This window comes from Aquila chrysaetos, chromosome 3 (genome assembly GCF_900496995.4).
Source record: "Aquila chrysaetos chrysaetos chromosome 3, bAquChr1.4, whole genome shotgun sequence".
In the NCBI taxonomy this organism is placed as follows: domain Eukaryota; kingdom Metazoa; phylum Chordata; class Aves; order Accipitriformes; family Accipitridae; genus Aquila; species Aquila chrysaetos.
The window spans coordinates 75,041,972-75,067,243 of NC_044006.1; the positions used below are offsets into that span (position 1 = coordinate 75,041,972).

The 25,272-nt window shown below is 39.3% G+C and overlaps 1 protein-coding gene across 6 annotated transcripts in view; it reads left to right on the forward strand.

The window, feature by feature from the left end:
• ADCYAP1R1 (ADCYAP receptor type I) overlaps nucleotides 1-25,272 on the forward strand; it is a 142,513-nt gene that overhangs the window by 87,991 nt on the left and 29,250 nt on the right. For 5 of the 6 annotated variants that reach the window (XM_030010029.1, XM_030010030.2, XM_041122682.1 and 2 more), the window contains 7 exons: nucleotides 12,359-12,394; nucleotides 13,043-13,084; nucleotides 14,854-14,957; nucleotides 15,512-15,609; nucleotides 16,083-16,215; nucleotides 17,965-18,118; nucleotides 21,491-21,551. In XM_030010029.1, coding sequence (XP_029865889.1) covers nucleotides 12,359-12,394; nucleotides 13,043-13,084; nucleotides 14,854-14,957; nucleotides 15,512-15,609; nucleotides 16,083-16,215; nucleotides 17,965-18,118; nucleotides 21,491-21,551 — 628 coding nt within the window. The remainder of the gene's footprint in view (nucleotides 1-12,358; nucleotides 12,395-13,042; nucleotides 13,085-14,853; nucleotides 14,958-15,511; nucleotides 15,610-16,082; nucleotides 16,216-17,964; nucleotides 18,119-21,490; nucleotides 21,552-25,272) is intronic. The other variant, XM_041122681.1, reaches the window with a different exon arrangement.

The window sequence follows — 25,272 nt, forward strand, 5'->3', positions numbered from 1 at the left end:
ATCTGAACTCATCCAGGCACTGAAGCAAGTGCCAATGCTCTTGTGAAATGGAAAGGAATTTAAGGATGATCATCTAAATTTACCCATATGAAACTTGAGATTTTTCTCTATACAAGTCCTCTAGACTCCATCTGTAGTCAGTGGAGAGAAAGAGACCCACAGAAGGCAAATTATGTTATTCCAAGAGACATGAAGTGAATCATACCTTGGAGATACCTCTCTTTATCCAGCAAGTACTAAGGGCAATTCACTTAAACTAGGCAACTAATTTTTGAACAGGGAAAGATAAGTCCCTCTTTAAATTATCAGGTATAAAAATATAATTACTGCTGAAATTCTATGTGCTTTAATTATAGCCAGTATAATTAAACATAATCTTTACTGCTGCGATATTTGTTCAGTATTGACTCGGTGGGTACAATGGCACATACTGAGCCATCCGCGTTTAGTGATAATAGAAAAAAAAACATGTCAACATCCAGTAGGGTTTGTGTCTAGCATAGGTAAGGTAATATTTTTCTCTCTTTCAGTTTGGTGGGTGTTTTGGAGTGTGGTTTTTTTTTTTTTTTTCTCAATTCTCCATGACTTTGCAATCAATTTTTGTTGACTACTTGTGAGCCTGATTGCCAAGCCAATTTCGGTCATCCTTTGTGCAGGTTATACACTCAACCAAAAGTTTTCACTCCCCAGTTATCAGTGATGCTGGCATCCCGTAGGCAAAATACTTTTATGTTATTTATTGCGCATCAGCAGATGGCTGATGTATTGTTATCTTCTGAAATAACTGCAGGAGGCCTGTTGCTCAAGACAGCACCTGTCCGAATTTCCATTACAAACCCTCCCTTTCAGTGACTTGTAACTTACACCCCCTACACACCCTCAAGCTACAATGTGCTAACACATGGTAACGTAACATAACACTTTTCTCTCTCTCCCTGCATGTTTTGGATGCAATGCTCAGAGATATGCCTTCCTGACTCCATCCCTACAAAATCAGGCAGCGTCCCTATAGTCTTCCCAGGATACCTGTCCCTCCTTCCACTGCCTGTGCATTTCCTTCTTGCCCTTTAGTCTGACCAGCAGGTCTTGACTCAGCCATGCCAGTTTCTTGCCTTCCTTTCCTGATTTTTACACTTGGGGTTTAAGAGCTCTTGCAGTCTATGGAAAGCATCCTTAAAAATCTGCCAGCTCTGTTCTGTTCCCTTGTCCCTGAGGGCAGCTTCCCAGGGGCTCCTATTGACTAATTCCTTGAAGAGCTGGACGTTTGCTTTCCTAAAATTCAGGGTCTTGACTTTGCTCTTCACCTGACTCGTAACACTCAGGACCGTGAACCCCTCCAGTGCATCATCCCTGCAGCCCAGGCTGCCTCCAGTCTTGACATCATCGACTGTCGTGGTTTAACCCCAGCCAGCAACTAGGCACCACGCAGCCCTCCCTCCCTCCCTCCCACCCAGTGGGGCGGGGGGGGGGGGGGAATTGGAAGGAAAAAGGTAAAACTCGTGAGTTGAGGTAAGAATAGTTCAATAGAACAGAAAGGAAGAAACTAATAATGATAATAATAACAAGAATAAAATGACAATAATCATAAAAGGATTAGAATATACAAAACAAGTGATGGACAATGCAATTTCTCACCACTCACTGACCGATGCCCAGTTAGCTCCCGAGCAGCGGTCTGGCCCACTCTGGCCAACTCCCCCCAGTTTATATACTGGGCATGACATCACACGGTATGGAATACCCCGTTGGCCAGTTTGGGTCAGCTGCCCTGGCTGTGTCCCCTCCCAACTCCTTGTGCCCCTCCAGCCTTCTTGCTGGCTGGGCATGAGAAGCTGAAAAATCCTTGACTTAGTCTAAACACGACTTAGCAACAACTGAAAACATCAGTGTGTTATCAACATTCTTCCCATACTGAACCCAAAACACAGCACTGTACCAGCTACTGGAAGGAAAATTAACTCTATCCCAGCTGAAACCAGGACACCATCATCATCTAATCCCCTCCCTCCTCAAAGACAAGGTTAGCTCAATATGATCTATTCCAGAGCTTAACTAACCTGTTACCTATTAATGGGAAAGATCTTTTTTTTTTTTTTCAATAAAAAGTAATATAAGTTTTAGGAAAGAAAAAAATAAAAGCTCTATTATAACCAGAGCTATGTAAAATAAAGGGCTGAAATAATATTTTTACATTATTTGCCTAACATTTACAGACCTGTTCAAATACTGTACTTCACATTTGACTTGTAGCAGGGTGATAGTATGACCCTAAGGGAGGAGTAGTCAGTCCAGTGTAAACATATGTCCTGCTTTCTTTATCTTCTTACAGGATCACTAGCAAAAGTGACAGCTATTACCTCTTGTAGTGCTGGGTTTGAGGGGTTATTGGACATCTGTTCGGTAAGAACAAAACCAAGATTCATAATTGATTAGATAAACAAATAAACATTTAATCTGGAGTAGTTTGAAATCTCTACAGATTCAGCTGGATTTGCACTAGTGACCCCAAGGTGGAAATGTCTACATCCATAATCACTCTCCTGGGTGAATCAGCATGAGTTTTCACTATCATTGCTGCTAATTTTAATTAGCCAAGTGTATTTGTTTCAATGAGGGCTTAATGAAAAAAGTCACATGACATGATGGTGCCTTAAATAAAGGGTTATTAGGTAACTAAAATGTTTCTAAGTTGTGGTTAAACACATTTTATAGATTGTTATAGCATGCTCTGGCTGCTGCTATGTTTCTAGAAAATGTAACTAGGCTAGGCACTGACACTAGTATTTATTAATAACATATTCATTCTTAATACAGCAAAATTTTCATGTGACCAAAAGTTTGTCCTATGAAGCACTGAAGCACCTGTAGGTACAGCTGCTTGTATAACAACAGCCCAACCATATGATGTTATTCTTAAAGAGGGGGTAGGAGTTATCCCACTTGGCTTTGGATATCTAAAAGTTACATGTTTAAGTATGAACTGATCACATGGATTTCTGGTTCAGTAAATAGAAAGCAATGGGTACTCATAGAAGATGTTTCCTCTGACCTATCTCAAATACTTACCTTGAAATGAATGAAGTCACTGGAGGGGGCTGTTTGTTTTATGAATTTCAGAAAGGAGCTGGGATGTCTGATTTCCATATGCAGTAAAAAGAAAAAAAAAAAAAGAAAAAAAAAGATACTACAAAATAAATATTAACCAACTAAACTGTCATCTGCAGAGATGCTTTGTTGAAAAATTATCTATGGATTTAGCTAAAAATACCAGCTGTTGCTGTTTTTAATTTGAAACTATACTCTGCTTTAACCTTCACTGCAACTGAACTGACTAACATTTGAACTTGTGTCAATGTCATACAAAAAGCTTAATGTTAAATCCCATACTGTGTGGTTGGTGACCCTTCCTTGTAAAACCTCATTTCCCTTCTCTGCTCCTCCAAAATCACCAGAATTTTTCATCTCCTTTCAGATGCAGACTGGGAACAAAAAGATTGTTCTCAAAATCTCTCCACATGAAAAAAACATACTGGCTTCTGAGAATTTTCTGATCTAGTAGGTTAAAGATTTACAGTAGCTTTCCTTCTAGAGGGATCCTAAATACTAATTTATTTTTTCTCGTCAACATTCATTTCTTCAATTGATATCCATCAGTTCACAATTTTATTTTCACTGGGAGCTATAACTTCCATGATGTCACTGTTGTAGATTATGCTTTCTCCAGTGCTTTCCTAGTATCGACTCCAGAGACAACCACTCTAGAATGGGATATATTTAAAGCATTCTAAGGTATCTTTGCAAAGGAAGAAGAAAAGTGTGTCAAGGTGTGATGTTGCATTTCAGTATAACATAGCAAGACCCAGACATGGCCCCAACATAGTGATCTGCACTTCTAGCTAGAAAATTTTCTCTGTTTTGTACTTTTTCCTTTTTTTTCCAGACAGAGGCAATACTGCCTAGCAGTGGAAATCTACAGAAGCCAAATCCATGCTTTTCTTTCTTTACCCTGCACAACTGAGATATTCTGGAACCTATAAAGCCACATTACTCAAAAGGACCATTGAAAGAAACCCAATAGCCAGATCAGAAACGAGCATATTTTTAGATCTTTGATTTGCAGTAAAAACTAATACAAATGATAATAGGCAGCTTCTGAGCATTGCCATATGCTCCACATTGAGAAAATGCTTTCATTCACAAATCCAAATAATAAATATGATTAGCTCTTACTGAATCTTCCAGCAATTCAGAATGTTTATCTAGTGCTCAGTCTAGGACACTACCTGCTACACCCAAAAGAGTATTATTACAAGGCATGGTTTCCTATGTAAGACGGAGAAAATGTGCATAATTTTTACCGAAGACATAAAATGCAACCTATGTTGATACCAGCATTAAGGGGTCCTAATTAAAATCCAGTAGAATAAAGAATATATCTAGGTATCATAGAGTTTAAGAGGGAGTTACATCCTATGCTCACATTTTTGAACCAAAGTGTTTGGCTTGCTGCTACTCTGGAAGTTACATGACTTCAGTGCTCAACCAACAAGCATTATTGCCCCTGAGAACAAGAAATTAAAAATAGTCTATTACTGATCCCATTAAAAACACTGGGAGAGACTCAAGTACTTTGTTGCAAGAACACCAAGCTTCATATATTCTGCACTAGAGATATCACGGGTGGAAAATGGGATTTATGGATGCAGGGTTAATTGGATTTGGGAAGCCATCTGTGGCTTTTTTCCACTGCCTGAGTTTAGATGTTATCCCTAATCAAACGGAATAAGATGACAAGAGAAGAGGTTATGAGAGGGGAAGTGATACTACATGTTCACAGGTGGAAGGCCCTTCTGTGTCATTTCTGGGGAAAATAGTCCTGGTAAAGTCTTTAAGTGCTGACTATGTACCACTGTGAAAATGGTATGTAACTGCCAAACTGGATGAAAAGACAATAAAAGTAATTTTCTTCCCAAGGTGAAAGCTGTTGAAAATATTTAAAAGTTACAGCTTCTATTAATTTGGATTATGTATTGATATTTTTTGATATAGATAGAAAGAAAAGGTGACTGTTAAAGATCGGGGCCTTCTAAACAACAAAAATGTATCTGGAAGATTGTGCACTCATTTTATACTGAAGTAAAAGATGCAGGTTTTCTTTGCTACTCGCTGAAATTAAGGTCAGCATTGCAGCAGACTGAAATTGGAAATTGCATTTGCCTGTCAAATAGGCACAGCAAAAGATCAATGCAAAGGTCTAGATTTCTATTCAAGTATATCTCACCCCTGGTGCCCTAGTGGGTATTTCAACATCCAGCACGAAAACCAAGAGAAGAAAAACACCAGAACCAAGGAGTAGTCTCTGAAAAACAGACATGACCTATCCCATAGCATTTTCATCATGGGAATAATAATGAGCCATCAGAGCTTAATTAGTCTTTGAACCAACCAGGACTCTGTGCATACCTTAGATCCATCCTTCACTTTATATAAGATCCTATGTAGCATTCAGAAGCAAGTTCAATGCAAAGGTATCTGGTTTTATATATATACATACCAGCTAAAGGTTTTGGACAGCTTTCAAAGCCGTCTGCAGATTGCATATGTGTTACCGTTGCTTAGTGTTCAGCAAGTCCTAGAAAGAATTGCAAGATAAAGAATGGGTACAAGAGATCTACCAAGTGTTGATGTTAAAAATAATGTCTTGCCAATAACCAAGATAATAGTGTTTACTAGATAACAAGTCCTTTCCGGCTGGTTTTCATCCCTAGGCTTTCCACAGGCAGTAAAACCATGGGATTACTTCAGCTTTTCTAAAGCGAGGAGGACAAGCTATAATTAAGCATGCTTCCTTGGTCACAGCATCAGAAAGTCTATCTGCAATGCAGAGGGAAATGGGAGGAAAATATTGCCATCAAAGAATAGTAACTGTATCTACATTTCCAATCAAGTAGTTAAGGCCTCATAGATGCTTTTTACAGGAAAAGGACATTTTATGGCCTTTCCCACCAAATTATGGGGACATAAGACTGTGCATCAGATGCTCAAACGTACAGCATGACCAAGAGCGTTTCAGCTAAAGATCAAGTCCTTGGTCCTTTGCAAGATGTCATCCTGCAGTGGCCAGGGGAAAGCTGTAATGCAGCTCAAGACCTTTGTCAATATGATCTGAAAGCTAAATTGACCTTGGAAAATAAAAAAATCATGCTCCTCTGGGAAGTGTGCAAGGAACATCCTGAAAGCTGCTGAGTAGCTTGGAGAACACTTGGACAGCAAAAGGTAATACATTGAAGTATCACTGTAGGTGCAACGTAGGCAGATGCTTCAACCTTTAGTAGCTGTCTTTGCTTCATTCTTGTGTCTCTTCTTGACTCAAATAACTGAGAAATGAGTTCCAGTTGATTGCAAGATTGTAGGTGTGGTGGGCACATATTCATACTTTAAGCAAGTGATTTAATATGCTTTCTTCTCTGGGGCTTATTTCATAACTGACAATCTCCATTAGGCAATGTTTCTTATTTTCTGTTTCTTGTTTGAAAACCATTTTCTTTTCTCTGAAATATGACCCCTGCCCTCTTCAGAGCTAGGAGACCCTTCAATAGTATTTGCATTGATCTTGCACTCTGATGGATGCTCCTGTGACAGCCAGCCTCCTAGGAAGGATACGCATAATGTTTAGATGATGCCTGGCAGTTGCTATGGTGACCTCAGTCCACTGCTAGTTTCATAGCCTTTGATAAGAAAGAGGAAGAAATAATTTCCCTTACATGTTATTGATCATATCTACATCAGTCCTGCCTCAGCCAGCCCTATGTACTATGGTCTTTATGTTCTCCATATGGGACCTCACTGGTATTCTGTGATCTCCAGGCATGATTCACTGGGTCGTCTTTGTCATGAAACAATGTGCCCTGAAATTCATATGGGATATAGGAGGAAAGGACTCGTATATCAATTCCATCACTGCATTTACTGCAGTATTTTGCACAAACCACTGGGTAACAAAGAAGTTGCAGAAGCTAGTTCTCCTCATCCTATGGTAGATGTTTAGATTTGTCTAAAACAAATCACCCTCTGGAAGTGCCAGTCCCTTTGCCCTTTATGGGAGGAGACTTAAAAACCAGATGAATTTGCCCCACAGGACCGGTTCCTCAGATGTCCTTAGGCACCAGTTCTCATTCAAACATACTAATATGAACCAGGCTTCCCAATCTTACCCTTAATTTTCCTCTGCCTGAGTTTTCTTGTTTTCTAAATACAAGGAACAATACCACTTAATTTTGTACTGTTTCTGTCTGAGCTCTAGGTTCACAAATCCCTTTGACAAGGCAAATGGCAATATACAGTAAATGCCAAGTGACTAATGACCTTAAATCTGTAGTTTAAAGTAAATAGTGGAGGAAAGCACTTAATATAGGGAAAGGTGTGGGAATCTGTAAGGCCATGTACTTTGTAACCTTGCCTGGCTGCCTGTTAATGAGGTTGTAAAGACCGAGCAACTGATTCCGGATCAGGTCTCCCTCCCAAAAAAAGAGCCCTAGTGAAGGAACTGGGATGGTTGGATAGCGTCCATGTGGGATTGCGTGTGCCCAGCTACAGGACCGGGCAGAGGGCATTAGAAGCAGCGGGCAGAGTGTGCAAACGGTATCTGTGTGGGGAGCTCAGAAAGCCCCAGAAAAGCTGCTAAGTAGACTGCTGTTCCCGACTGCGGCTTTGCCAGCCGGCTGAACAGATTGCTGGTGCATAAGAGCAGCGTGCAGCAAGAGGGAAGGGAGTGAAAAGGCACAGCGTGGTGGATGCCGTGGAGTCGGGTGTGAGAGCTCACTGATTTATTTCATACGTATAAATAAAATGTCAAGCTTCTAATCAGGGCTATATAAAACAGGAAAAAATCAGATTTCTGCCTTACCAGCTCATTATCCACATAGCCGGACAGCACAAGTGATTGTAGGAAATGTTTTTCATAACCTCTCTCTACCCCAGTCCCTGCACTTTCTGAAGGGACAGAATTAACACGCAGTAAAGAGAGCGCGAGCTCTGCACATTGATCTCAGTGCTGTCAAAATCCAACCTTTTGGAGGATTGCCTACGTGAACCGGTCCTCCAACCCGTAATACTGAGGTGGGAAAAACAGGAAGAAGGGAAAAGCGTGGGCAAGCCATTTCAGGACAGAACAGTTTTGGAAGGTTTTCATTCCCCTGCCCCGCCACTAGTAAGGGACAAATGCTGGAACAAAAGGGTTAAACGCAAGTTGTGTTCAGATAAACAAACCTATGGGAGATAAAGCAGTTGCCATGCCAGCTGACACTGAAAGCAGCCAGCACAAATTTGGCACGAAGGAGACGATCTAAAAGGCTGCACTGAGCTCCGAGGCTCATCGTACACAAGCTGTTTCTTGGCTTTAGCTTTGCCAGTCCTGTTCACTTTAAATCAAAAGCAACAATTGCTTGCATCAAATTTCTCATCTGTTGGAGGACAGTGAAGAGGGAGTTATGTTTTTTGGGACTCAGCAAGTGAAAACCAGGGAAGAAAGTCTGATAAAAGTGCAAGAAAGGGGCATGAAAGTTCTGGTCTCTGCCACTAACTCTATGGGAAGCCTTTGGCAAGTCCTTCGATTATTTTTTTTCTTCTCTTTCACCTCTTCATGTAGAAATTAGAAACAAGAAATGTTTTCTGTGTTTCGTTTCTCTGTACAGTCTTTGGAACTGACAGTTCAGCATTTTGATGGATCTTCTCTAGGTTCTCTAAGTAGTACTGCAAATAACATCTAATTAATAATGCCAGTTAAAGTACTAATGGAAGATTTGCTTTACTTCCCAAAGAGTGACACTTACCTATTCGGTCTGGTCAAATAGTGAATAAGACTATCTGTCAATATACTGGATAAACTGTCCTTTGTCAAGGATAACATTAGCTTCCTCAGGAGTTTATTGACTGATGTGAGCAATTATTGATTTAATAAATGGTGTTCTAAGACACTGTTTAATAGCTGCTGTTCGCTCCATCTTTCCATAGTTTGGGCTGTGCTGTTATTTAACTACACGTGAGGAGCACAGGTGTCATTCATGTAAGTCATGAATGTAATCCTTGAATTAAACCCCTGAAAAATGGGTTTCCAGTCAAAATGCAGATGAAAAGCATATTTTATTTCTTCCTCATTCCTGGGAGGGTAATGTATTTAATCTAGCTATTGTATAATCGTCTTGATGGGCTTTCTCTGCTTCATCAGTGAAGTTATGAACCAGCTTCTCATTGTTTATGTCCTAAGAGTAAGGCAACGAGAGGGCTCCTGCGAAAGCCCATGCAGCGAGGTGCCCTATAATTTTGCCCATTACTTGACTGACACTAGGGTAAATTTGCTGAGGTCTCTCTAGAATCAGAAAGGCACTCAGGTGAAAAAAAAAAAAACAAACACAAAAATACAGTTTCAGGGTAATACTCTGAAAAATGAGAGGGACTGCCCTACGCCTGGTCTTCCTACAACCCCAGCTCAAATGCAAGTTTGGGCTTTGTCCCTATATATGTATACAGATTAAATGTTCAGAACATAAATAATCCAAATCAACTCCACCGCACTCTCATATATGTGAGTAAACATAGCCATTGGCACAGTTATCTATCATGTAAACATCCATATTCTGGTGCACGATACATAAACATATGGTGTCAGAGAGAAGGGCAGCAGCAGCACGCAGAAATTTAATGCCAGATGGTGGCTGTATGTTCCCTCATTGTGTGTTTATATATACATATATATTAAAAATAAATATATACACGCATACACATGCAAATATAGTTGTATATGTGTGTATGTTATCCCAACACTCATTAGACAAACTTTGACTTGTAGTTGTAATTCAGGGCATAATGTTCAGTGTAAATCTAATTGACTTTCCAGTAGCATAACTTATTACTGAAAATTAGGTTGATGGATCAAGTCTAAAAGCCTGTATAGTAAAAGGTTGTACTGGAACTTTCTTCAGTACATTAGCAAGGACTCAGATATAGAAAAATATGTTAATAAAAGGCAAGTTTGCTCCTACAGCAGTGAGAAAATTAACATTGTTGAAAATGTGAATCCCTTCATAATGTCCAAACACAGATAAAATGCAATAATAATTTGGGTATATAAAAAAATTATTAATATAAAAAGCCTCTTCATTTCACAAAACTACATTAATATGATGTTTTAACTGTTATTACAGATGTCATGAAATCCAAAATGAACTAAAATCTAATATTTTAACATCAGTGTGACTAACTACCACTCATATTTAGAGTGAAATTTAGATTATAGGAAAAAAATAGCTAAATATAAAACATTTAAATTTAAAAAAAAAAGATCTTTTTTTCTGAGCCATCAGTGTAATATGCCAGCATGCCAGGAACATCAGACTTCAATCTACTTAATATTGGCCTGGTCTTCCTCCAACAAGAATTCTGGAAAGTTCGTAATATTACATTTCAGGATTTAAGCCACTCTGTACAACTGATAAAGTAAAACTGGTTTTTTAGGAGTCAAAGAGGTTTTTTTGAGTTTTTCTTCTTACCCTGCTTCTGTGGGTCATTGTAAGATACAGGCTATTGAGTGGGGTGACACGATGTAAGGAACCAATTCCATTATGAGCTACTGATTTAAGTGGCAGCAAGCTATGAAAGACACTGTGAAAGACAGCGATCAGGGAACAGTGGCTTGCTCTTCAATCCTCTGACTAATAAGACTACAGGTAAAAAATTCCTACAGTATATCCTATAGTTCATATTCTGAATTCAGATTTTAGCAACAGAGACATCTACAGCTGAGCTATAAATAAAATAATAAACCTGTTAATAAACTTGGGGTTTGGTAGACTCAGGAGAGAAAGAGGTCTGTCCAAAATATTCTGCAGAGGCATCCCTGTTATTCTGCCAAGAATCTGAAGCACAGCCATAGCGCTTCTGCAGCATCTGGTAATTTAGTCTGATGCAGCAGGTCGAACGATCTTTGTTGGAAAATGTTTGCTCAGAGCACTGGTGACTTCTCTTCAGAATTAGTACACCTACCCAATATTTGCAAACATCCAAGAATTTTCACAGGTGAAAGCTTGAAAGCAGCTGGAGTTGGGCAGAGAAGCCAGGAGACCAAGGGTGTTCTCATCATGGCTTTCAGTATTAACCCTTCAAAGTAACTGGTGGGTCGAATGTGTAAGTTTGATGTTGAATACATCCATTCAAAGACACAGTACACCCTACCTGATGCATCAGCTCAGTTTTCTAGGCTTCCATCATCATCTTCACATTAAATCCTGTGTTTTCTATCTTAGAATAACAAAAAAAAAAAAAGTCTGATTTATTTTAGAGAGGGGGAAATCAATGAATTTAAAATTATTACATGATAAGGAATTTGAAAAAGCATAAAATATAAAATGCATTTTATGCTGTGCTGAAAGGATTCTCTTTACTATTTTGTTTCCTTAGATGCTGTCTTTCTCCTTTGCCATAGGATCAAAATCAGTCTTTGTTTGGTGAATACCTTTTCCAATCCCTAGTTAAGATTTGACCATATGTTCAGGGTTAAAGAAGAACAACCTGAAGCCCTGCGGTTAGCCCAGGGGATACAGAACTAAGCTAAACTAAACATTTAACCTGCCGTAGCAGGAGTGTTGGAAATATTTTTTTCACTAGTCAGTCGGCCACTGGCAGAGCTATTTGCAGAGAGTTTTGTCGGGCTCCTCGGTGTCTTTCTCTGCACGATACAGCAGCACCACTCGGTGGCTTAAGGCATTTTAAGCATAATCTTTATGCATTCCCCAACACCGAGCTTGAGCCAAAATCCACTGAGGATTCGGGAAGTCTGACTTCAGTGCAATTCGGTTTAAGGACTTAGTGGGGTGGGTGAGAGGTAGGTTTGAGATAATCCCAACGTTTTATTTTGGAAGGATGAAAGAAAGGAAAAGGAAAATTTTTAATGCAAACTCAAACTTTTATGATTTGGCATTGTAATATTTTGTATTTTTAGTGTACAAATCGGCATGGATCTTGGCACAATATTTTGGAAACGTGTGGGTCCTTCTTATTTCAGAACCCTCCCCCCCGAAAAAAAAAAAAAAAACCACCCACAAAAAAAGCTCCCTCCATCTCTTTTCATATCTTTCCTAGAAGTTGATGAAACTCCATGATAAACAGAGATTTAACAATAAAATGCAATCGACCATCTTCTGAAAACCACTTTTCAGCCATCATATACAGTACTGATCTTGAAAAAAGAATATAAACAAAATTTTCTTGCAGTTCTTATCCGGTCACTGCTACATCCACTCCTCTTATGGGAAGTAAGCTACTATCAAGATCAAATGAATTATTTTTATTCTTCTAATTTCAGGTTGGGAAGTAGATAACTTGGGGCAAAACCATGCAGGTAAGGACCAGTTGTGCTGACTATGTCCTATGTACCTCTGTTCTCAAAAATTGTATGTAGAGCACATGATAATATTGGATTATTGAAAAGTCGTTTGTGTATCAGCCATTATGATAATGAATACGTATAATAATTTGTAATACTCTGATAAAAAGTGAAAGTAAAAATCTGGTAAGTTTCTAGAAACCGATGTGATCTAACTTAAACCCACAAAATTAAACTATCTTACTTAGAACCAATTCATTATTGCTTTTTGTCATTGATGGATGGAAGAAATTTTTCATGAGTTCTGCGAAAACTGACCATGCTTAAATACCTATGGATTATAAATGTAAATTTCTAAAGATTCAATATTTGACATTTATATTTTTATGATTGGTCCTAGTTTGACTGTATGTGTTTTTAGCTATGTGCTCGCTGCTTTCAGTAGCAATTTTCTAATTTTATAGGTTCAGCTTTGATTTGAAGTCACAAGTAAAACTGTATTTACCTCCTGAAAAGACAGAATCAAGTATTTATTACCTTTGGGCCTGATCCATACAAATAAAAATCAATTGGAATCTACTCACTGATTTCCGCAGAGACCACTTTGGGTCCTAATAGAAAACACAATCAAAACAATTTCACACCAAATTTCCACTTTTATAGGTGATTATGACCTGCTGGAAAGCACAGCCCAGTCTCCCCTAGGTAAGAAACAGAACCATGGAATGTTTCTCTTTTTATTTTAACTCTTTTAAAAAGGAAGCTCCAAGTTTTTTCTCCTGCCATTTAGGTATTATTTTCTAATCAGTTCTAATTATGGTGACACATTTTCTGGTACGTTACTTTTAGCAGTATTATGAAAATTTATTCCTCCACCGTTGAGCCTTGCAATCTAGCAAGTATGTTGTTATAAATTATATCTACCTGCTTAGCAGTAATTACTAAATGGTGTTAAACAAAGTCAACACCGTGATTCAGTGGTTATTTTCCACAGAAAATTAGGGATGGATGTGCAAGAGTAATTTACCAAAATTTGCCAGGTAATGCAATGTTCTTAAATGAATGCTGTGATTAAATAGACATATTCTGCTGCATGGATGGCAAACAGATCCTCTAAAAATAAGGTCACTGCTAGTGTTATGAGCTACTTTACTAAACTGGTCTAAGCATGCGAAGCAGCGCAACCTTGATAAAAAAAAAAAAAAACACCCACAACTTGGAAATTTCCATCAATTTTGGTCAAGGTACAGCTCCAACTCCAAGAACTGTAATAGTTTGATAAATGGAAACTGTTCTATTGTGCTGGAGAGGAATAAGTGCAGCCCAGCTCTAATTTTTCAACCAGGTTACTGAGCTCTGGCAAGAATAATGGTGCTTAAAAAGAGCACCACGGGAGCCATCCCACCTTAGGGCAGCCTCAGGAACAAAGTGACTGTCAAGAGACACTTTCCTTTTCTACTTCCAGCTCTTGCTTCCCAATACAGTTTTAAGCCTTTTGACTGTATCAGTGAAAGCCATTTAGGAGCTAGTCCTTACATGAGATTAGCCAAACAATTAGGGTAAAAAGAGAGAAAAAGAGAATGAGGTTTTCTCTGAGCCTCCTTACAAACACTTGCTTTGGAGTAAGGTTATAAACTGGGTTTGGAACAAATAATAGGCAGAGGAATGTGAGAAGCTCTGAAACAGGTTTGAAATTGTCAGCTGATGCCACACTGAGCTTCTGGAGATGTAAATGAATATCTTGCTATGAAGGCAGAGACAGGGAAGACATTCCTGCTCCATCTTTCCTTTGTTTTCCTACAGACCCTTCTCACAAAGTCACTCTCAGATCAGAGCCTAGGCTTGAAGATAAATGAGTGGGATACATGTTATCTGACTATAGGAGAACAACCCAGCTGCCTCTCCATAGACATATAATGGCTATTTTAGATATCCTACAGTATCCTGCCTGGCTTCCAGCAGCTGCTCCAAAAAATCATATTAGCCTTGTGTTTTCTTGCCAGTCCCATGCATATCCCTCAGATATAGATCATTTAAACAGCAGAAGTCCCTATATTTAAGTACTGACTTACCCTTTAGCCATCTGAAGTGTAGATATCTACAACAAAGCTGTGTTCCCTAGATGCCTTTCGGAGTCAACGGAGAAAAATGGACATTTAGCTGGCCCCTGGTTTAGGTACCTGCTTAAGAATGAGATCTTTGGTGGCCTGGAGGCACTAACTACATTGGTTAAATCTTTTTGGCTCTCTGGTGACCAACTGTTGTAGTAGGCATCTGTAGGTGCCTATTGTAGACCTGGGTCATTAAAGATGTCATTAAACTTTCAAGATGCCATTAAAGTCTTCTATGGATAGCCAGATAAATAGTACCCCCATAGTACTGTGGGGTTTTCTTTGGTCACGTACCAAGGGGAGGGAGGGTATGTCCTGGGGTTTGCTTCAGCGATGTCACATTCCCAGCTCTACTTGGCATAGGTGACATCAGCAGAAATTGCACTGAAGATGGCTGGTCTGAACCTTTTCCTCATTATTATGATGCCTGCGGCTTTGATGAAAATGAAACAGAGTCTGATAACCAGGTGGGAATTAATCTTATAATTAAAAACAAATGAAAGGGGGGGAGCGGCAGGCTGCTTTTTGTCCAGCCTCTGGTCATGTTCTGATTTGATGGTCATGAGAATGAAACGATTGGGTATTTATGGGCACAAAAATGTGAGAGGCGAAATTTAAATCCTTCCTAGCCCTGTACTGAATATTTCCAGAATATGAGTGTTGACTGTTGATACAAACTGTAACTTCTAGAAGCATGGCTTAGCCCCAGTTCTTCCCCTATTGACTGAAGAATCCCTTAGCCAATTAAGTTTTTTCTACAGATGCACGCACAGTGCTCAAAGAAATATAGACAGCCTTTGCTAGCTCACCGTCGACTAAGCTTCACAGTATGCAGACCCAAGGGCATGCCAGACTTAGAGCAATGCTCTAATATACAGTGAGATCTTAGGGGAACCAAGAGGAGAAAACAACCAGGCTGTTTGAGAAACAAATCCTCCCACCGTTCCCCCTGCATGTTGATAGGGTAAAGAAGATGTGACCGTAAATGAACCATTTAACCGTGTGTTGTTTGCCTCCCAAGGATTACTACTATCTATCCGTGAAGGCTCTGTACACAGTGGGATACAGCACTTCTCTTGTTTCCCTCACCACTGCCATGGTTATCCTGTGTCGTTTCAGGTGAGTCAGGCCACGAGCAGCGAGCTGTGCAGTCACTGAAGGAAAGAAACTGGAGCTCATCTGCCCCCCCAAAAAATGTTCAAGCTTTTATCTCACCAGATGTAGAATAAGAGGGAGACAACCCTTTAATAGAGTTGTCCCTCCAGCTTGGACACACGCCAGCAGTCCCATTTCAGTAGGTTGTAAATGCCACCGCGGAAGCTGTGGGTCTATTTTATGCAACTGCAGAAGCTGCATTGGACTGGGTCTATTTTATGCCACCCTGCGTGCTTTTACAGGAAAATCTCCAAATCTTCCTCTTGGTCAGGTTTAGGGTCAGTACTGTCCACACTCCTGGCTTTCCGATGTTGCTATTCTTAGCACCAAGGTGCTCTGGCTGTGTGTGCGGATAGGCCCAGTGCACTATTTCCATGAAAGAAAAGTTGGGGTTTTTTTTTCACTTCTTTTCCTCTCCCTTGCTCTTTCTTCCCTAGGAAGCTTCACTGCACTCGAAATTTTATCCACATGAACCTCTTTGTTTCATTCATCTTACGTGCAATATCTGTATTCATTAAAGATGGGGTTCTTTATGCTGAACAGGATGGCAACCACTGTTTTATCTCAACGGTAAGTAAAACCAAAGCCAAAGCCTTTGTTATTTTCAGCACGAGATAACAAAAAATCGTGAGGCAGGCAGCAGTCTGTTGGGTATCACAGGCTGAGAAGCTGTTGGGAGAGAAGATAATTGCTGGTAACCTTCTCTCCCAATTCACAGCAAAACTGTGGATGTTACGGTCTCATGATGACATCAGTGTCCAGCGGTCTGTCCTTCAGGATAAACCTACAGGTTTTGGTTTCTGACTCTGCTCAGGTTGTTTCTCCCTTTCACAGATCTGCGTAGCGATAGGAGGGATGAGAGCAGACACAAGCAATTTCCTTCATCTGAAGGTCTGGTTTTTTTCCAGACCATTATTTGTTCTGGATGTCGGGCAGTCATGTGTAAACAGGGTGACCATTCAGACATAGAAAGTACCACTGATGGTCACACTCTCAAAAAATCATTAGTATTAGCCACGTGTTTGTCTCTGAAGTGTATGGTTTCATGGAAAGCAGTCTCTTTCACAGATGCAGTTAGCTATGTATTACATGTAAATCCCAATTCTTTTCACATTTAAGGCTAGTATTTGGTTTGATAAATCAGCTCACTGGGTGTAATTATGATGGAATTACAGTGAGTTCCCAAACTGACATCTCCTTTATCCATCCAGTTATGAGCTAAATTCCCTGTGAGTCACTTCCACAAGGAAAGTGCAGCTGTGTAGTTTCTTAGTCAGCCTTTTCTTTGTCATTGAAACTAGTTTTTGCTTTTAATTCTTCTCCATGATAAAGCTGAAGCTGTGTTAGGTCTGTAGTTTGTTCATACCACTCTTCTAATGGTGGCATCTGCCTCTTTGTTTTGAAACACTTGAAGCATAAAACATGAAGAAACTCAAGTTCTGATGGTTTAAACAAACCATATAGGTTGTAGATTTGTCCCAGAGGATGGAGTGCAATTGGGAACCAGTCAAAACTGTCAACATCCCACTGCCCCAGGCGGGAGCTTCCAGTTTAAACACTGATTCTGCTCTGATGTGTTGAAAAGTCCTACGTTTATGGGCCTAATGATGTCTCACTGGGATACAACTCTGCAAAGACAAGTGTGTCCTACTCTCACAGTCACGATAGACCTCGGTTTCCACCTAAGGCTTTTGGAGTATTTTTTTTTTTTCTTTTTTCTTTTGTCCGCTGCTTTTCCCTCCAGTAAATGAATGAAAGCTTCTATCATTTTTTACAGTAAATCACTCTGCTTTCTTTACACTTACGCTTACTTTCATTTTGTGTCCCTGAGTGACAACACCCGCAAATGGCAAGGAAGTACAATTCTCAACTGCACACAGGAGGGTGCATCCCTTCTGATCCCACTCTCAGGACTTTCTGCAATCATCCTGCCATTTCACATCCTTCCTTAGGTTTCTCAATACACAACTGGATTCTTTTCTTCTCTGCACTTAATCTTTGGAAGGGGGCTTAAAGCTAGCAATTAACGTTCATTGACGATGTGAACTCCCACTAACGCAAGACGTTCTCAAGCTGTCTGCAGACGCTCATCGACCACCTCCCACTGGTAAAATTGGCTACCTGCCCTTTCAGGCTTCGCTTTCTAAGTGGCACCTCACATTCTTCTCATGCTTTTAAAACTTTAATATTAAAAGTGTATAATACTAGTCCCAGCTGTGTTCCTTTCCACTAAGAGATTTGGAGAGGTTGAAAGCATTTTCTCTATCTGTTAGGTGGAAACAACATAGAAATAACTTTGCTTTTCTTGATTCCCTGCAGGTGGAATGCAAAGCAGTGATGGTGTTTTTTCACTACTGTGTCATGTCCAACTACTTCTGGCTTTTCATTGAGGGATTGTACCTTTTCACTTTATTGGTAGAAACCTTTTTCCCAGAGAGGAGATATTTCTACTGGTACACTATTATTGGCTGGGGTATGTGACATTTCTTGTCTCAAATGTGTCTCAGTGTGCAAGACAACTCCACGAACCATCAAATATTTCCACATAGAGTCTCAAAGTATCATTTTCGTCTTTGTACAGAAGTACCACTGCAGACCAAACCGTGTTGTGCTTTTTGGTCTGAATAAAGTTGAACTGAAACCTGGAGGACACCGCATCTCTTGCAGAGATGTAGTCCACAACTGAGAATTGCCTTCTACAAGATAAGATCTTAATGCCAAGTTCTTCAGCTTAATCAAACATGCAGTGCTAAGTCTAGTCCATTTTCTAAGACTTCATTTGTGCCTTTCTTCCAGATAATAGCAAAATTGAAAACAAATCTGCATGGTATCCACATATGCTCTTCATACCTGGGTGGGAAATGGAAACTTGCAATGGGAAGCAACAGGATTTGTTTAAGAAAGGCCATTTGTCTGATGATAACCAGTGTAATTATTTTTCATGCTGGCCTTCAGGAGATAAATTGATTCCTGCAACATGTTAATTCAAACAGTTCTTTGCTGATGTTTTTGTGCAGAAATGAGCTGGTGAACGGGGAAGAATACATTAATTTTAAATGTACCCTAAGAAGGTTAAGCTCAATTTTTGTACTTAAACAAACATATTTCTGAAATAATCTGGAAATAATCCTGTATATTTATGTGTAAAGTCTACATACAAACCATATGCCCTAAACTATTCTCCTTTGAAAAAAAAAATCCTCATGTAACCTGAACCTTCAAACAATCCACAGCTGGTTTTGTTTTTTCTCTTGAGGCAGCTGTACATACACACAAAATTTCTCATCTCCTGGCAAAGGAGCAAAGGTATAGAGAAGAAAGAAGAGAACAAGTGATTAGAAATAACCTATGGCATAGAAAGGCTATTGCAAAAGGACGGCTATTGGAAAAAGATGTTCAAAGTTCCCCTTGTATTATCTAGAGATGTAGAAGCACATTTTAGCTGAGATGTAAGACTGTTTTCAGAGAGAACATGGAGGTTATGTACATGCAAATGTGACCATTATAAAAGAAAACAATGTGTAAATTTTTGCAATCTGAACATAAATCAGAGGTTGGGTTCCTTTAATTAAGTTTGCACAAATTTCATATCTGTAGGTTCATCTGAATGTGAGAATATTGCAACACACCATATTAACTGATTTTTTTTTTTTTAAATCAGTTTCTGTAATGTAAGAAACTACCCAGATGGATTGTTTCTGTAATGCAACCTCAGAATATTTGTTCTTGAGTTAAATACTATAAATAAGATCTAGCTGTTCAGTGTCAATAATATACATTAATAACATTAAGAGACTCTGCAAAGGTGGATGTTTTGTTTTGTTTTTTTAAATACAATATTTTCTCAGCTCCTGCATATTTCAACTTAAATCGGCACTTTGCAAAAACAGAAGCACTTCCAAACTCCGGATGGAAGTCATGTAGGGCAAAAGCAGCCCCTCAGCTCAGAGCTGATGGGGAGGGAGTTGCACTGAAGCAGCAATAAGCAAGAGCTCAGCATTTCGCAGCATCTGGATGTTAATCTGTTTCTTAAAATGTGCTGAGCGCATCAGCATTCTCATTTGATTAATGAGAACTACATATGGCTGTGTCGAAAGAGACAATTTTTTTCCTCTCAAATATGCAATATGCTGCTAAGTTCTCCAGATAGACTGCTGTCTTCCTGAGATATCTCCTAATGCCTACTCCTTACTCAGGGCAGAGACATAGTCAGCAAGAATAGCTCTCTTCTCAGCCTCTGGGGCTTGTCTGTTTTCTAATGGTACTCAGAAGCTGATAAGAAGGTGATGAAGATACATATCTCTCTTTTGATGTAAAGAAAAGTAATGTGAGTGTATGTATATTTATATAGCAGATGGTTCAAAACTCCAAGCTGATCTGAAACGTGCTTTTTGAACTATATTTTTATGACACATTTAGTCTAATTCTGCCTTCCTGCCCATATTTCAGACTTGGAACACTATTCACACCGTCAAAATTTATGTAGTGCAAATCAGTGCAAACTAGATAGCACGTGAGACCCATGTTTGACATTTAAAGATTATTTTTATTATTGTGCATCTGTTAAGTGCACAAAGATCTCAATGTTTTCTAGGTATTCTCACGTGAGAAAAGCAGACTTCAATTTAAATTAAGTATGCATGATTTCTTCTCCCCAAAGCCTGTCATTTTATTTCTTTTTATCATTTTCCTTTCAAATGTTTCTGTGTGTGCTTTTTTTAAAGGAGGAGGGCTTCATCAGTCATCTAGGTCTAACAGGGATATTTTTATTTCTGATAGCAGGAATATGAGACTTGACAGAGATTCACCTAAGTGGATTTAGTCGAATGACTAATGAATGTAATATCAACACAGCCTTGCAAAATGCATGAAACATAATTGTTCCTGTCAACTTATGACAATCTCCTTCACTGGTGCAAGCTGGGGTTATCAAGGTCCTTGTTCTGTTTGCTTTTTAGCACTTTATCTTTCCAGTGGTGCCTGAATAGATGCAGGCAGTTTCCTAGTCAAAGATTTTATTTGCTATAAAATGTAGACCCAACTTACCCAGCATTGTCTCACAAGACTGCATTATTTTATAAAAATATTTCCACTGAAAAAACACACTTCTATTGTTTTCAGCAAGGAAAATAAATCCAGGCTTCTCAGTGGATTCTTACTGTTTTGATTTAATTTGTATTTTCCATGCATTTTTTAAAGAGTAAAGAAATGTCTGAAACATAAATGAAATTCTTGCTCCCAGTATTCTCTTTTGTGGGTTTGGGTTTTCTTTTTTTCATGAAAAAGAATGAAATATTCCTGTGAGTAAAGGAAAACTATCCTCTACTGATTTGTTTTGGTTGAATAAGTAAAGCAAAATCAGTTATTTACACAATAACAGAGAAAATGCAATATATGCAAATAATTTACAACAAAACCACATAAGAATACAAAGAGTACAATACTGCCATTACAGCTCAACATCTGCCACTCTGCAATTATTACATAATTACAGTAGCTCTAGACATGGAAGCTGATGTCACTGCTTTTATTTTGTACAGACTCTGGTTTACTGTTCATGCAACAAGATGCAGTACAAGAGCTTTGCGCAATAACAACCTGAAACAACATCATTCTTTCCTGTTATCACTTCTGCTTCTGCAATCCCACCAAGATTAACCCATCTTCTGACTGAGACAGATGTTTCTAGAGCTCTGAATTAATGTAATGAATTGCACTGTTTCGTGCAGGAGTGCTAAGTGGTATTAGGAAATAAAACTTCAGTGGAGAGGTTGCAAAAAGTGCTCATTGCTGGGTAGTAAATGTGTCTAGACTGCTAATGATATCACCATCTTATCTTCTGCAGGTACCCCAACAATTTGTGTCACTGTCTGGGCAGTGCTGAGACTTCACTTTGATGATACAGGGTACGTATTTACGTATATACAGGGTACGTACATATGGGGAAATCATTTCACGTGCATTCAGCACGATGGCAAGGATGAAACAGAAATAGAGTGATCAGAGGACATGACTAATTTCTCCTTCCATTTCTGACATTGACTTGGGTATGCAAGTAGTTTAGGTCCAGTGTTCAACCTGGAATACTTTCCTGTTCATCTGCATAAATAGCCATAGTTCGATGTTTATGTCCCTAATTGCGCTGGTGAATTCATAAAAGAAGATGTAGGCATCTACCCCGTAAACATGCAGCTGACCCGGTGGCCCTCTATTCCCTGCCCAGTTAAACTAGTAGGAGCCCAGAATATGGTTTATCTCATCTTAAAAGAGCTGTCCGTTGAATCACACCTGTGATTGTCGGCTCTTTTCCAACTGATTATGAAGGAAGATGAAGGTGAAGAGCTCAGCCGTAGAAATTATTGCAGATGTCTCTGATGCAAGGAGTGAAATCTGCACGAGCCGTTGCTGAGCTTTGATTTACAAAGGCAATTAGGAGTTTAGCTTCCCCTTGAAGAGTTTTTTCCATAAATCTAGTGGGGGAGATGAGTAGGGGTGAGACAGAAATCCGCATCCCGTCTTCTGTATGAAAAAAATGAGGACGTGGAGTAATTTCAGAAAGAATTCAAGAGGGTAAATTCCACCCAAGTGGACTCTTTCAGTAGGGAAAAATCCTGCAAATATCCTCTATCTTTTTCTAAGGGACCAGAAGGAGAGGCTGCTCACAGAGATGGTCCTGCCCATCTCAGTAGTCAATAGATTGACTGGTCTGATAGAGCAGCAGACATAGCTGGTAGGAACGGACATATATGTACACGCTGAAAATACAAACTTACCAAGGTTTTTTCATGACAGCTATGTTTGAAATTGGTGAAATGTTAGAAAAATCCTGGGAATGAGGGAGACTGAATAAAATTTGGAAAATATTTGGTTCTTTGAAAACCTTGATCTGAGTGAAAGGCATCATGTACCCAAGTCCCATTTCCAAGAGATTTAGGCTTAGGTTTTAATTTTGCCTTATACTAGAGATAACCTGGATCCAAAATTTGCACAAGACTCACTGTTCTGTCAGGTTTTCTTCGTCCTCGCTCTTTCATGCTCTTTTTGGAAAGGACATAAAACCCTTCCTCCACTGGGGATGCCAGTGCTTTGACCCAATGTTCTATTTTGACATTAAAACAAATTAAATCATTTATTTCCATGCAAAACAAGCCAGAAACCCCTGTTGTGTCATTATTATAATTACAACACTGGTCCTAAATGCATTAATTTTTCTTAGGAGTCCAAACAGTCCTTGCATTTTGCTGGTAAGGGGAAAGTCTCACAGAAGGAAAAAGAAGAAAAAAACCACCTTTCTTTTCTTTTAGTTAGAGAAGCTGTTTAGCATGCAACACATTTAGACGGATTCTAGCTGAGCGTCTCATTGGTTACTTTTTAAAAATCAGCAAGCATTGTTCTGGGGGTGGGGGAGAAGCCAGCATGAGCCTGAAAACATTGCAGAAATTACTGAACTGGGAAACTACGGTCGCAAAGGCATAGACTAAAATACAGACTCCAAGTCTGAATCTCCTCCTGCTTGCTCCTTATAAAACTGGCAGAGCTCCCTTGACTTCAGCTCCCGATTCACATCACTGTAAGTGACAGGTTTGTGGCGATAAATGCAACTGTCTGTTTATCCAGAGCTCTGCTACTGAATTAAATGGAGTTATTCCAGATGTACACCAGAGATGTAACAGAGCTCAGACTCTGGCCTTTTCAAATGGAAATCGCATCCCTCCCCCATCCCACTGGCTCCCTTCCCTTCAACCACCCTGAGAAAGAGTCCTGTGTGTCTGATCCCCACTGGAGCAATGCATTTGAAAGAAATTAGGGAGCCTGTTTACGTAGAACAGCTTGTTGGCTGATACTACGGACTGTTCTGTTGTGCATTGCTTTTTTTCCTTCTGGTCATGTTCATCTGAGGAAAAGATGGTGTTTATTCCACTACATCCATCCTATAGGTGTCACAGGGACTGGACCAAAAAAGACCTTGAAAAAACCTTTGTGTGAGCTCGATCTAATTCATTGTTGACATCTACAAGGTAGACATTGGCAACTGGGAGCTTGCTGGGGACACATCCTGCAAAAAGAGAGGAACAGGTCTAAGAAGAATAGGCATTTGTAGGGGATGATGTATCGCCCCAGAATACACATTTAAAATACATCAGTGCTGAAAAACCCCTACAACACCCTCCAAGTGTCTATTTGTCCCAACCAGAGTCTGGGATAATTAGCTGGGCTGTAGATGTCTTCAATATAGATGACTGGAACTAGAGCAGGTAGATTCCATCCCCTGTAATTTCTCATTTCTAAACAGACAAATTGCCATACATCAATGCTTGTTTGTACAGCTGGATTAATATTAGAATTTTCCCAGATTCTTCCAACATTTGTCAACTCACTGAAGACTTTCAGGGTAGATTTAATGTGCATCTTAGAGAGGTCGACCTCTGCAAATAGTGGGTAAATTTCAGAAGAGGGCACCTAACTGATAAATGCATACAAAGAATTAAAAAGATAATTGGTGATTTGAGGTGCTTTTGTTTTGTGGCATACATCGATAACTGAAAAGAACCTGATTTCCAAGCTGTGGGTGAGAAGGACTTCCCTCTGAACATTTGTCCTCTTTCAAATATTTTAAGTTGGGCATCCAAAGTGAGGTAATTCAGAAATGTTACTTTGCATTTGAAAATCTTAGCTATCAGTCCATAGATTTTGGGAGATTTTAAGTTTTTAGACTTCATAGACTGAAGCAAAAATAAGTAATTCTATGCAAATTTGACATCCCATCTTTAAATATTCTGTCTTCTCACCAGCTTTACCACACACAGCATTATTGTTGGTTTTATGGGAATCCAGTAAAATATTGTTCAACTGAAATACACTAAATATTGTTCAACTGAAAATATAAGTTCAACTGAAATTTCTAAACCAAACATCACTCAGCTGCTTGGGATTTCTCTCACCGGCTGTTTGATGAGGGAATTTTAAGTCTGCCTCCTCACACTTACACATTTATATAGTTTTGTTTAAAGATTTTCACTTTCCCCCCAGATGCTACCAGACTACTATTTAAATGACACAGAAGTTGCATTAAGCTCTCATAAGATCAGCAGTGTTTTATTCCTGCATGTTCTTCCAAATTGTTTCTTGGCATCTGACAAATGCACCATGACAACCACTGCTGGGACTTTTGGCTGTTGTCCCAGTGGGAGGGAAACCCGCCTTCTCAGAACTGCAGGTACAAAGTAGACATTTTTCTGTGATTTTATGTTTTCTAGAGGGAAGCATGTGGGGAAGAAAGCGGAGACAAATAAAAGAAAGTTTTTAACTGACAATCAAATTCTTAGTGACTTAAAATAGTGTAGCGGGGTGGGGTGGTGTGACAGGGGAAATAAGATTTTTTTCATTATTTTTGTTTTTCTAGCTTTAAAAATATTAAAACATTTAACATTAAAACCCCATATGTATATGGATCCTGTAATTAGCTTTTTCTACAAATGAATGTCCAAATGCACCCATATGGAATAAACTTCTGCAGAATCCTTGGAAGATTTTAAATGCTGAGGTAGAAACGCCATTTTATTTATGATCACTCACTCCCAACAGCTTAAAAAAGGAGCTGGCCCCAACTGTTGTCCAGTACTTGAA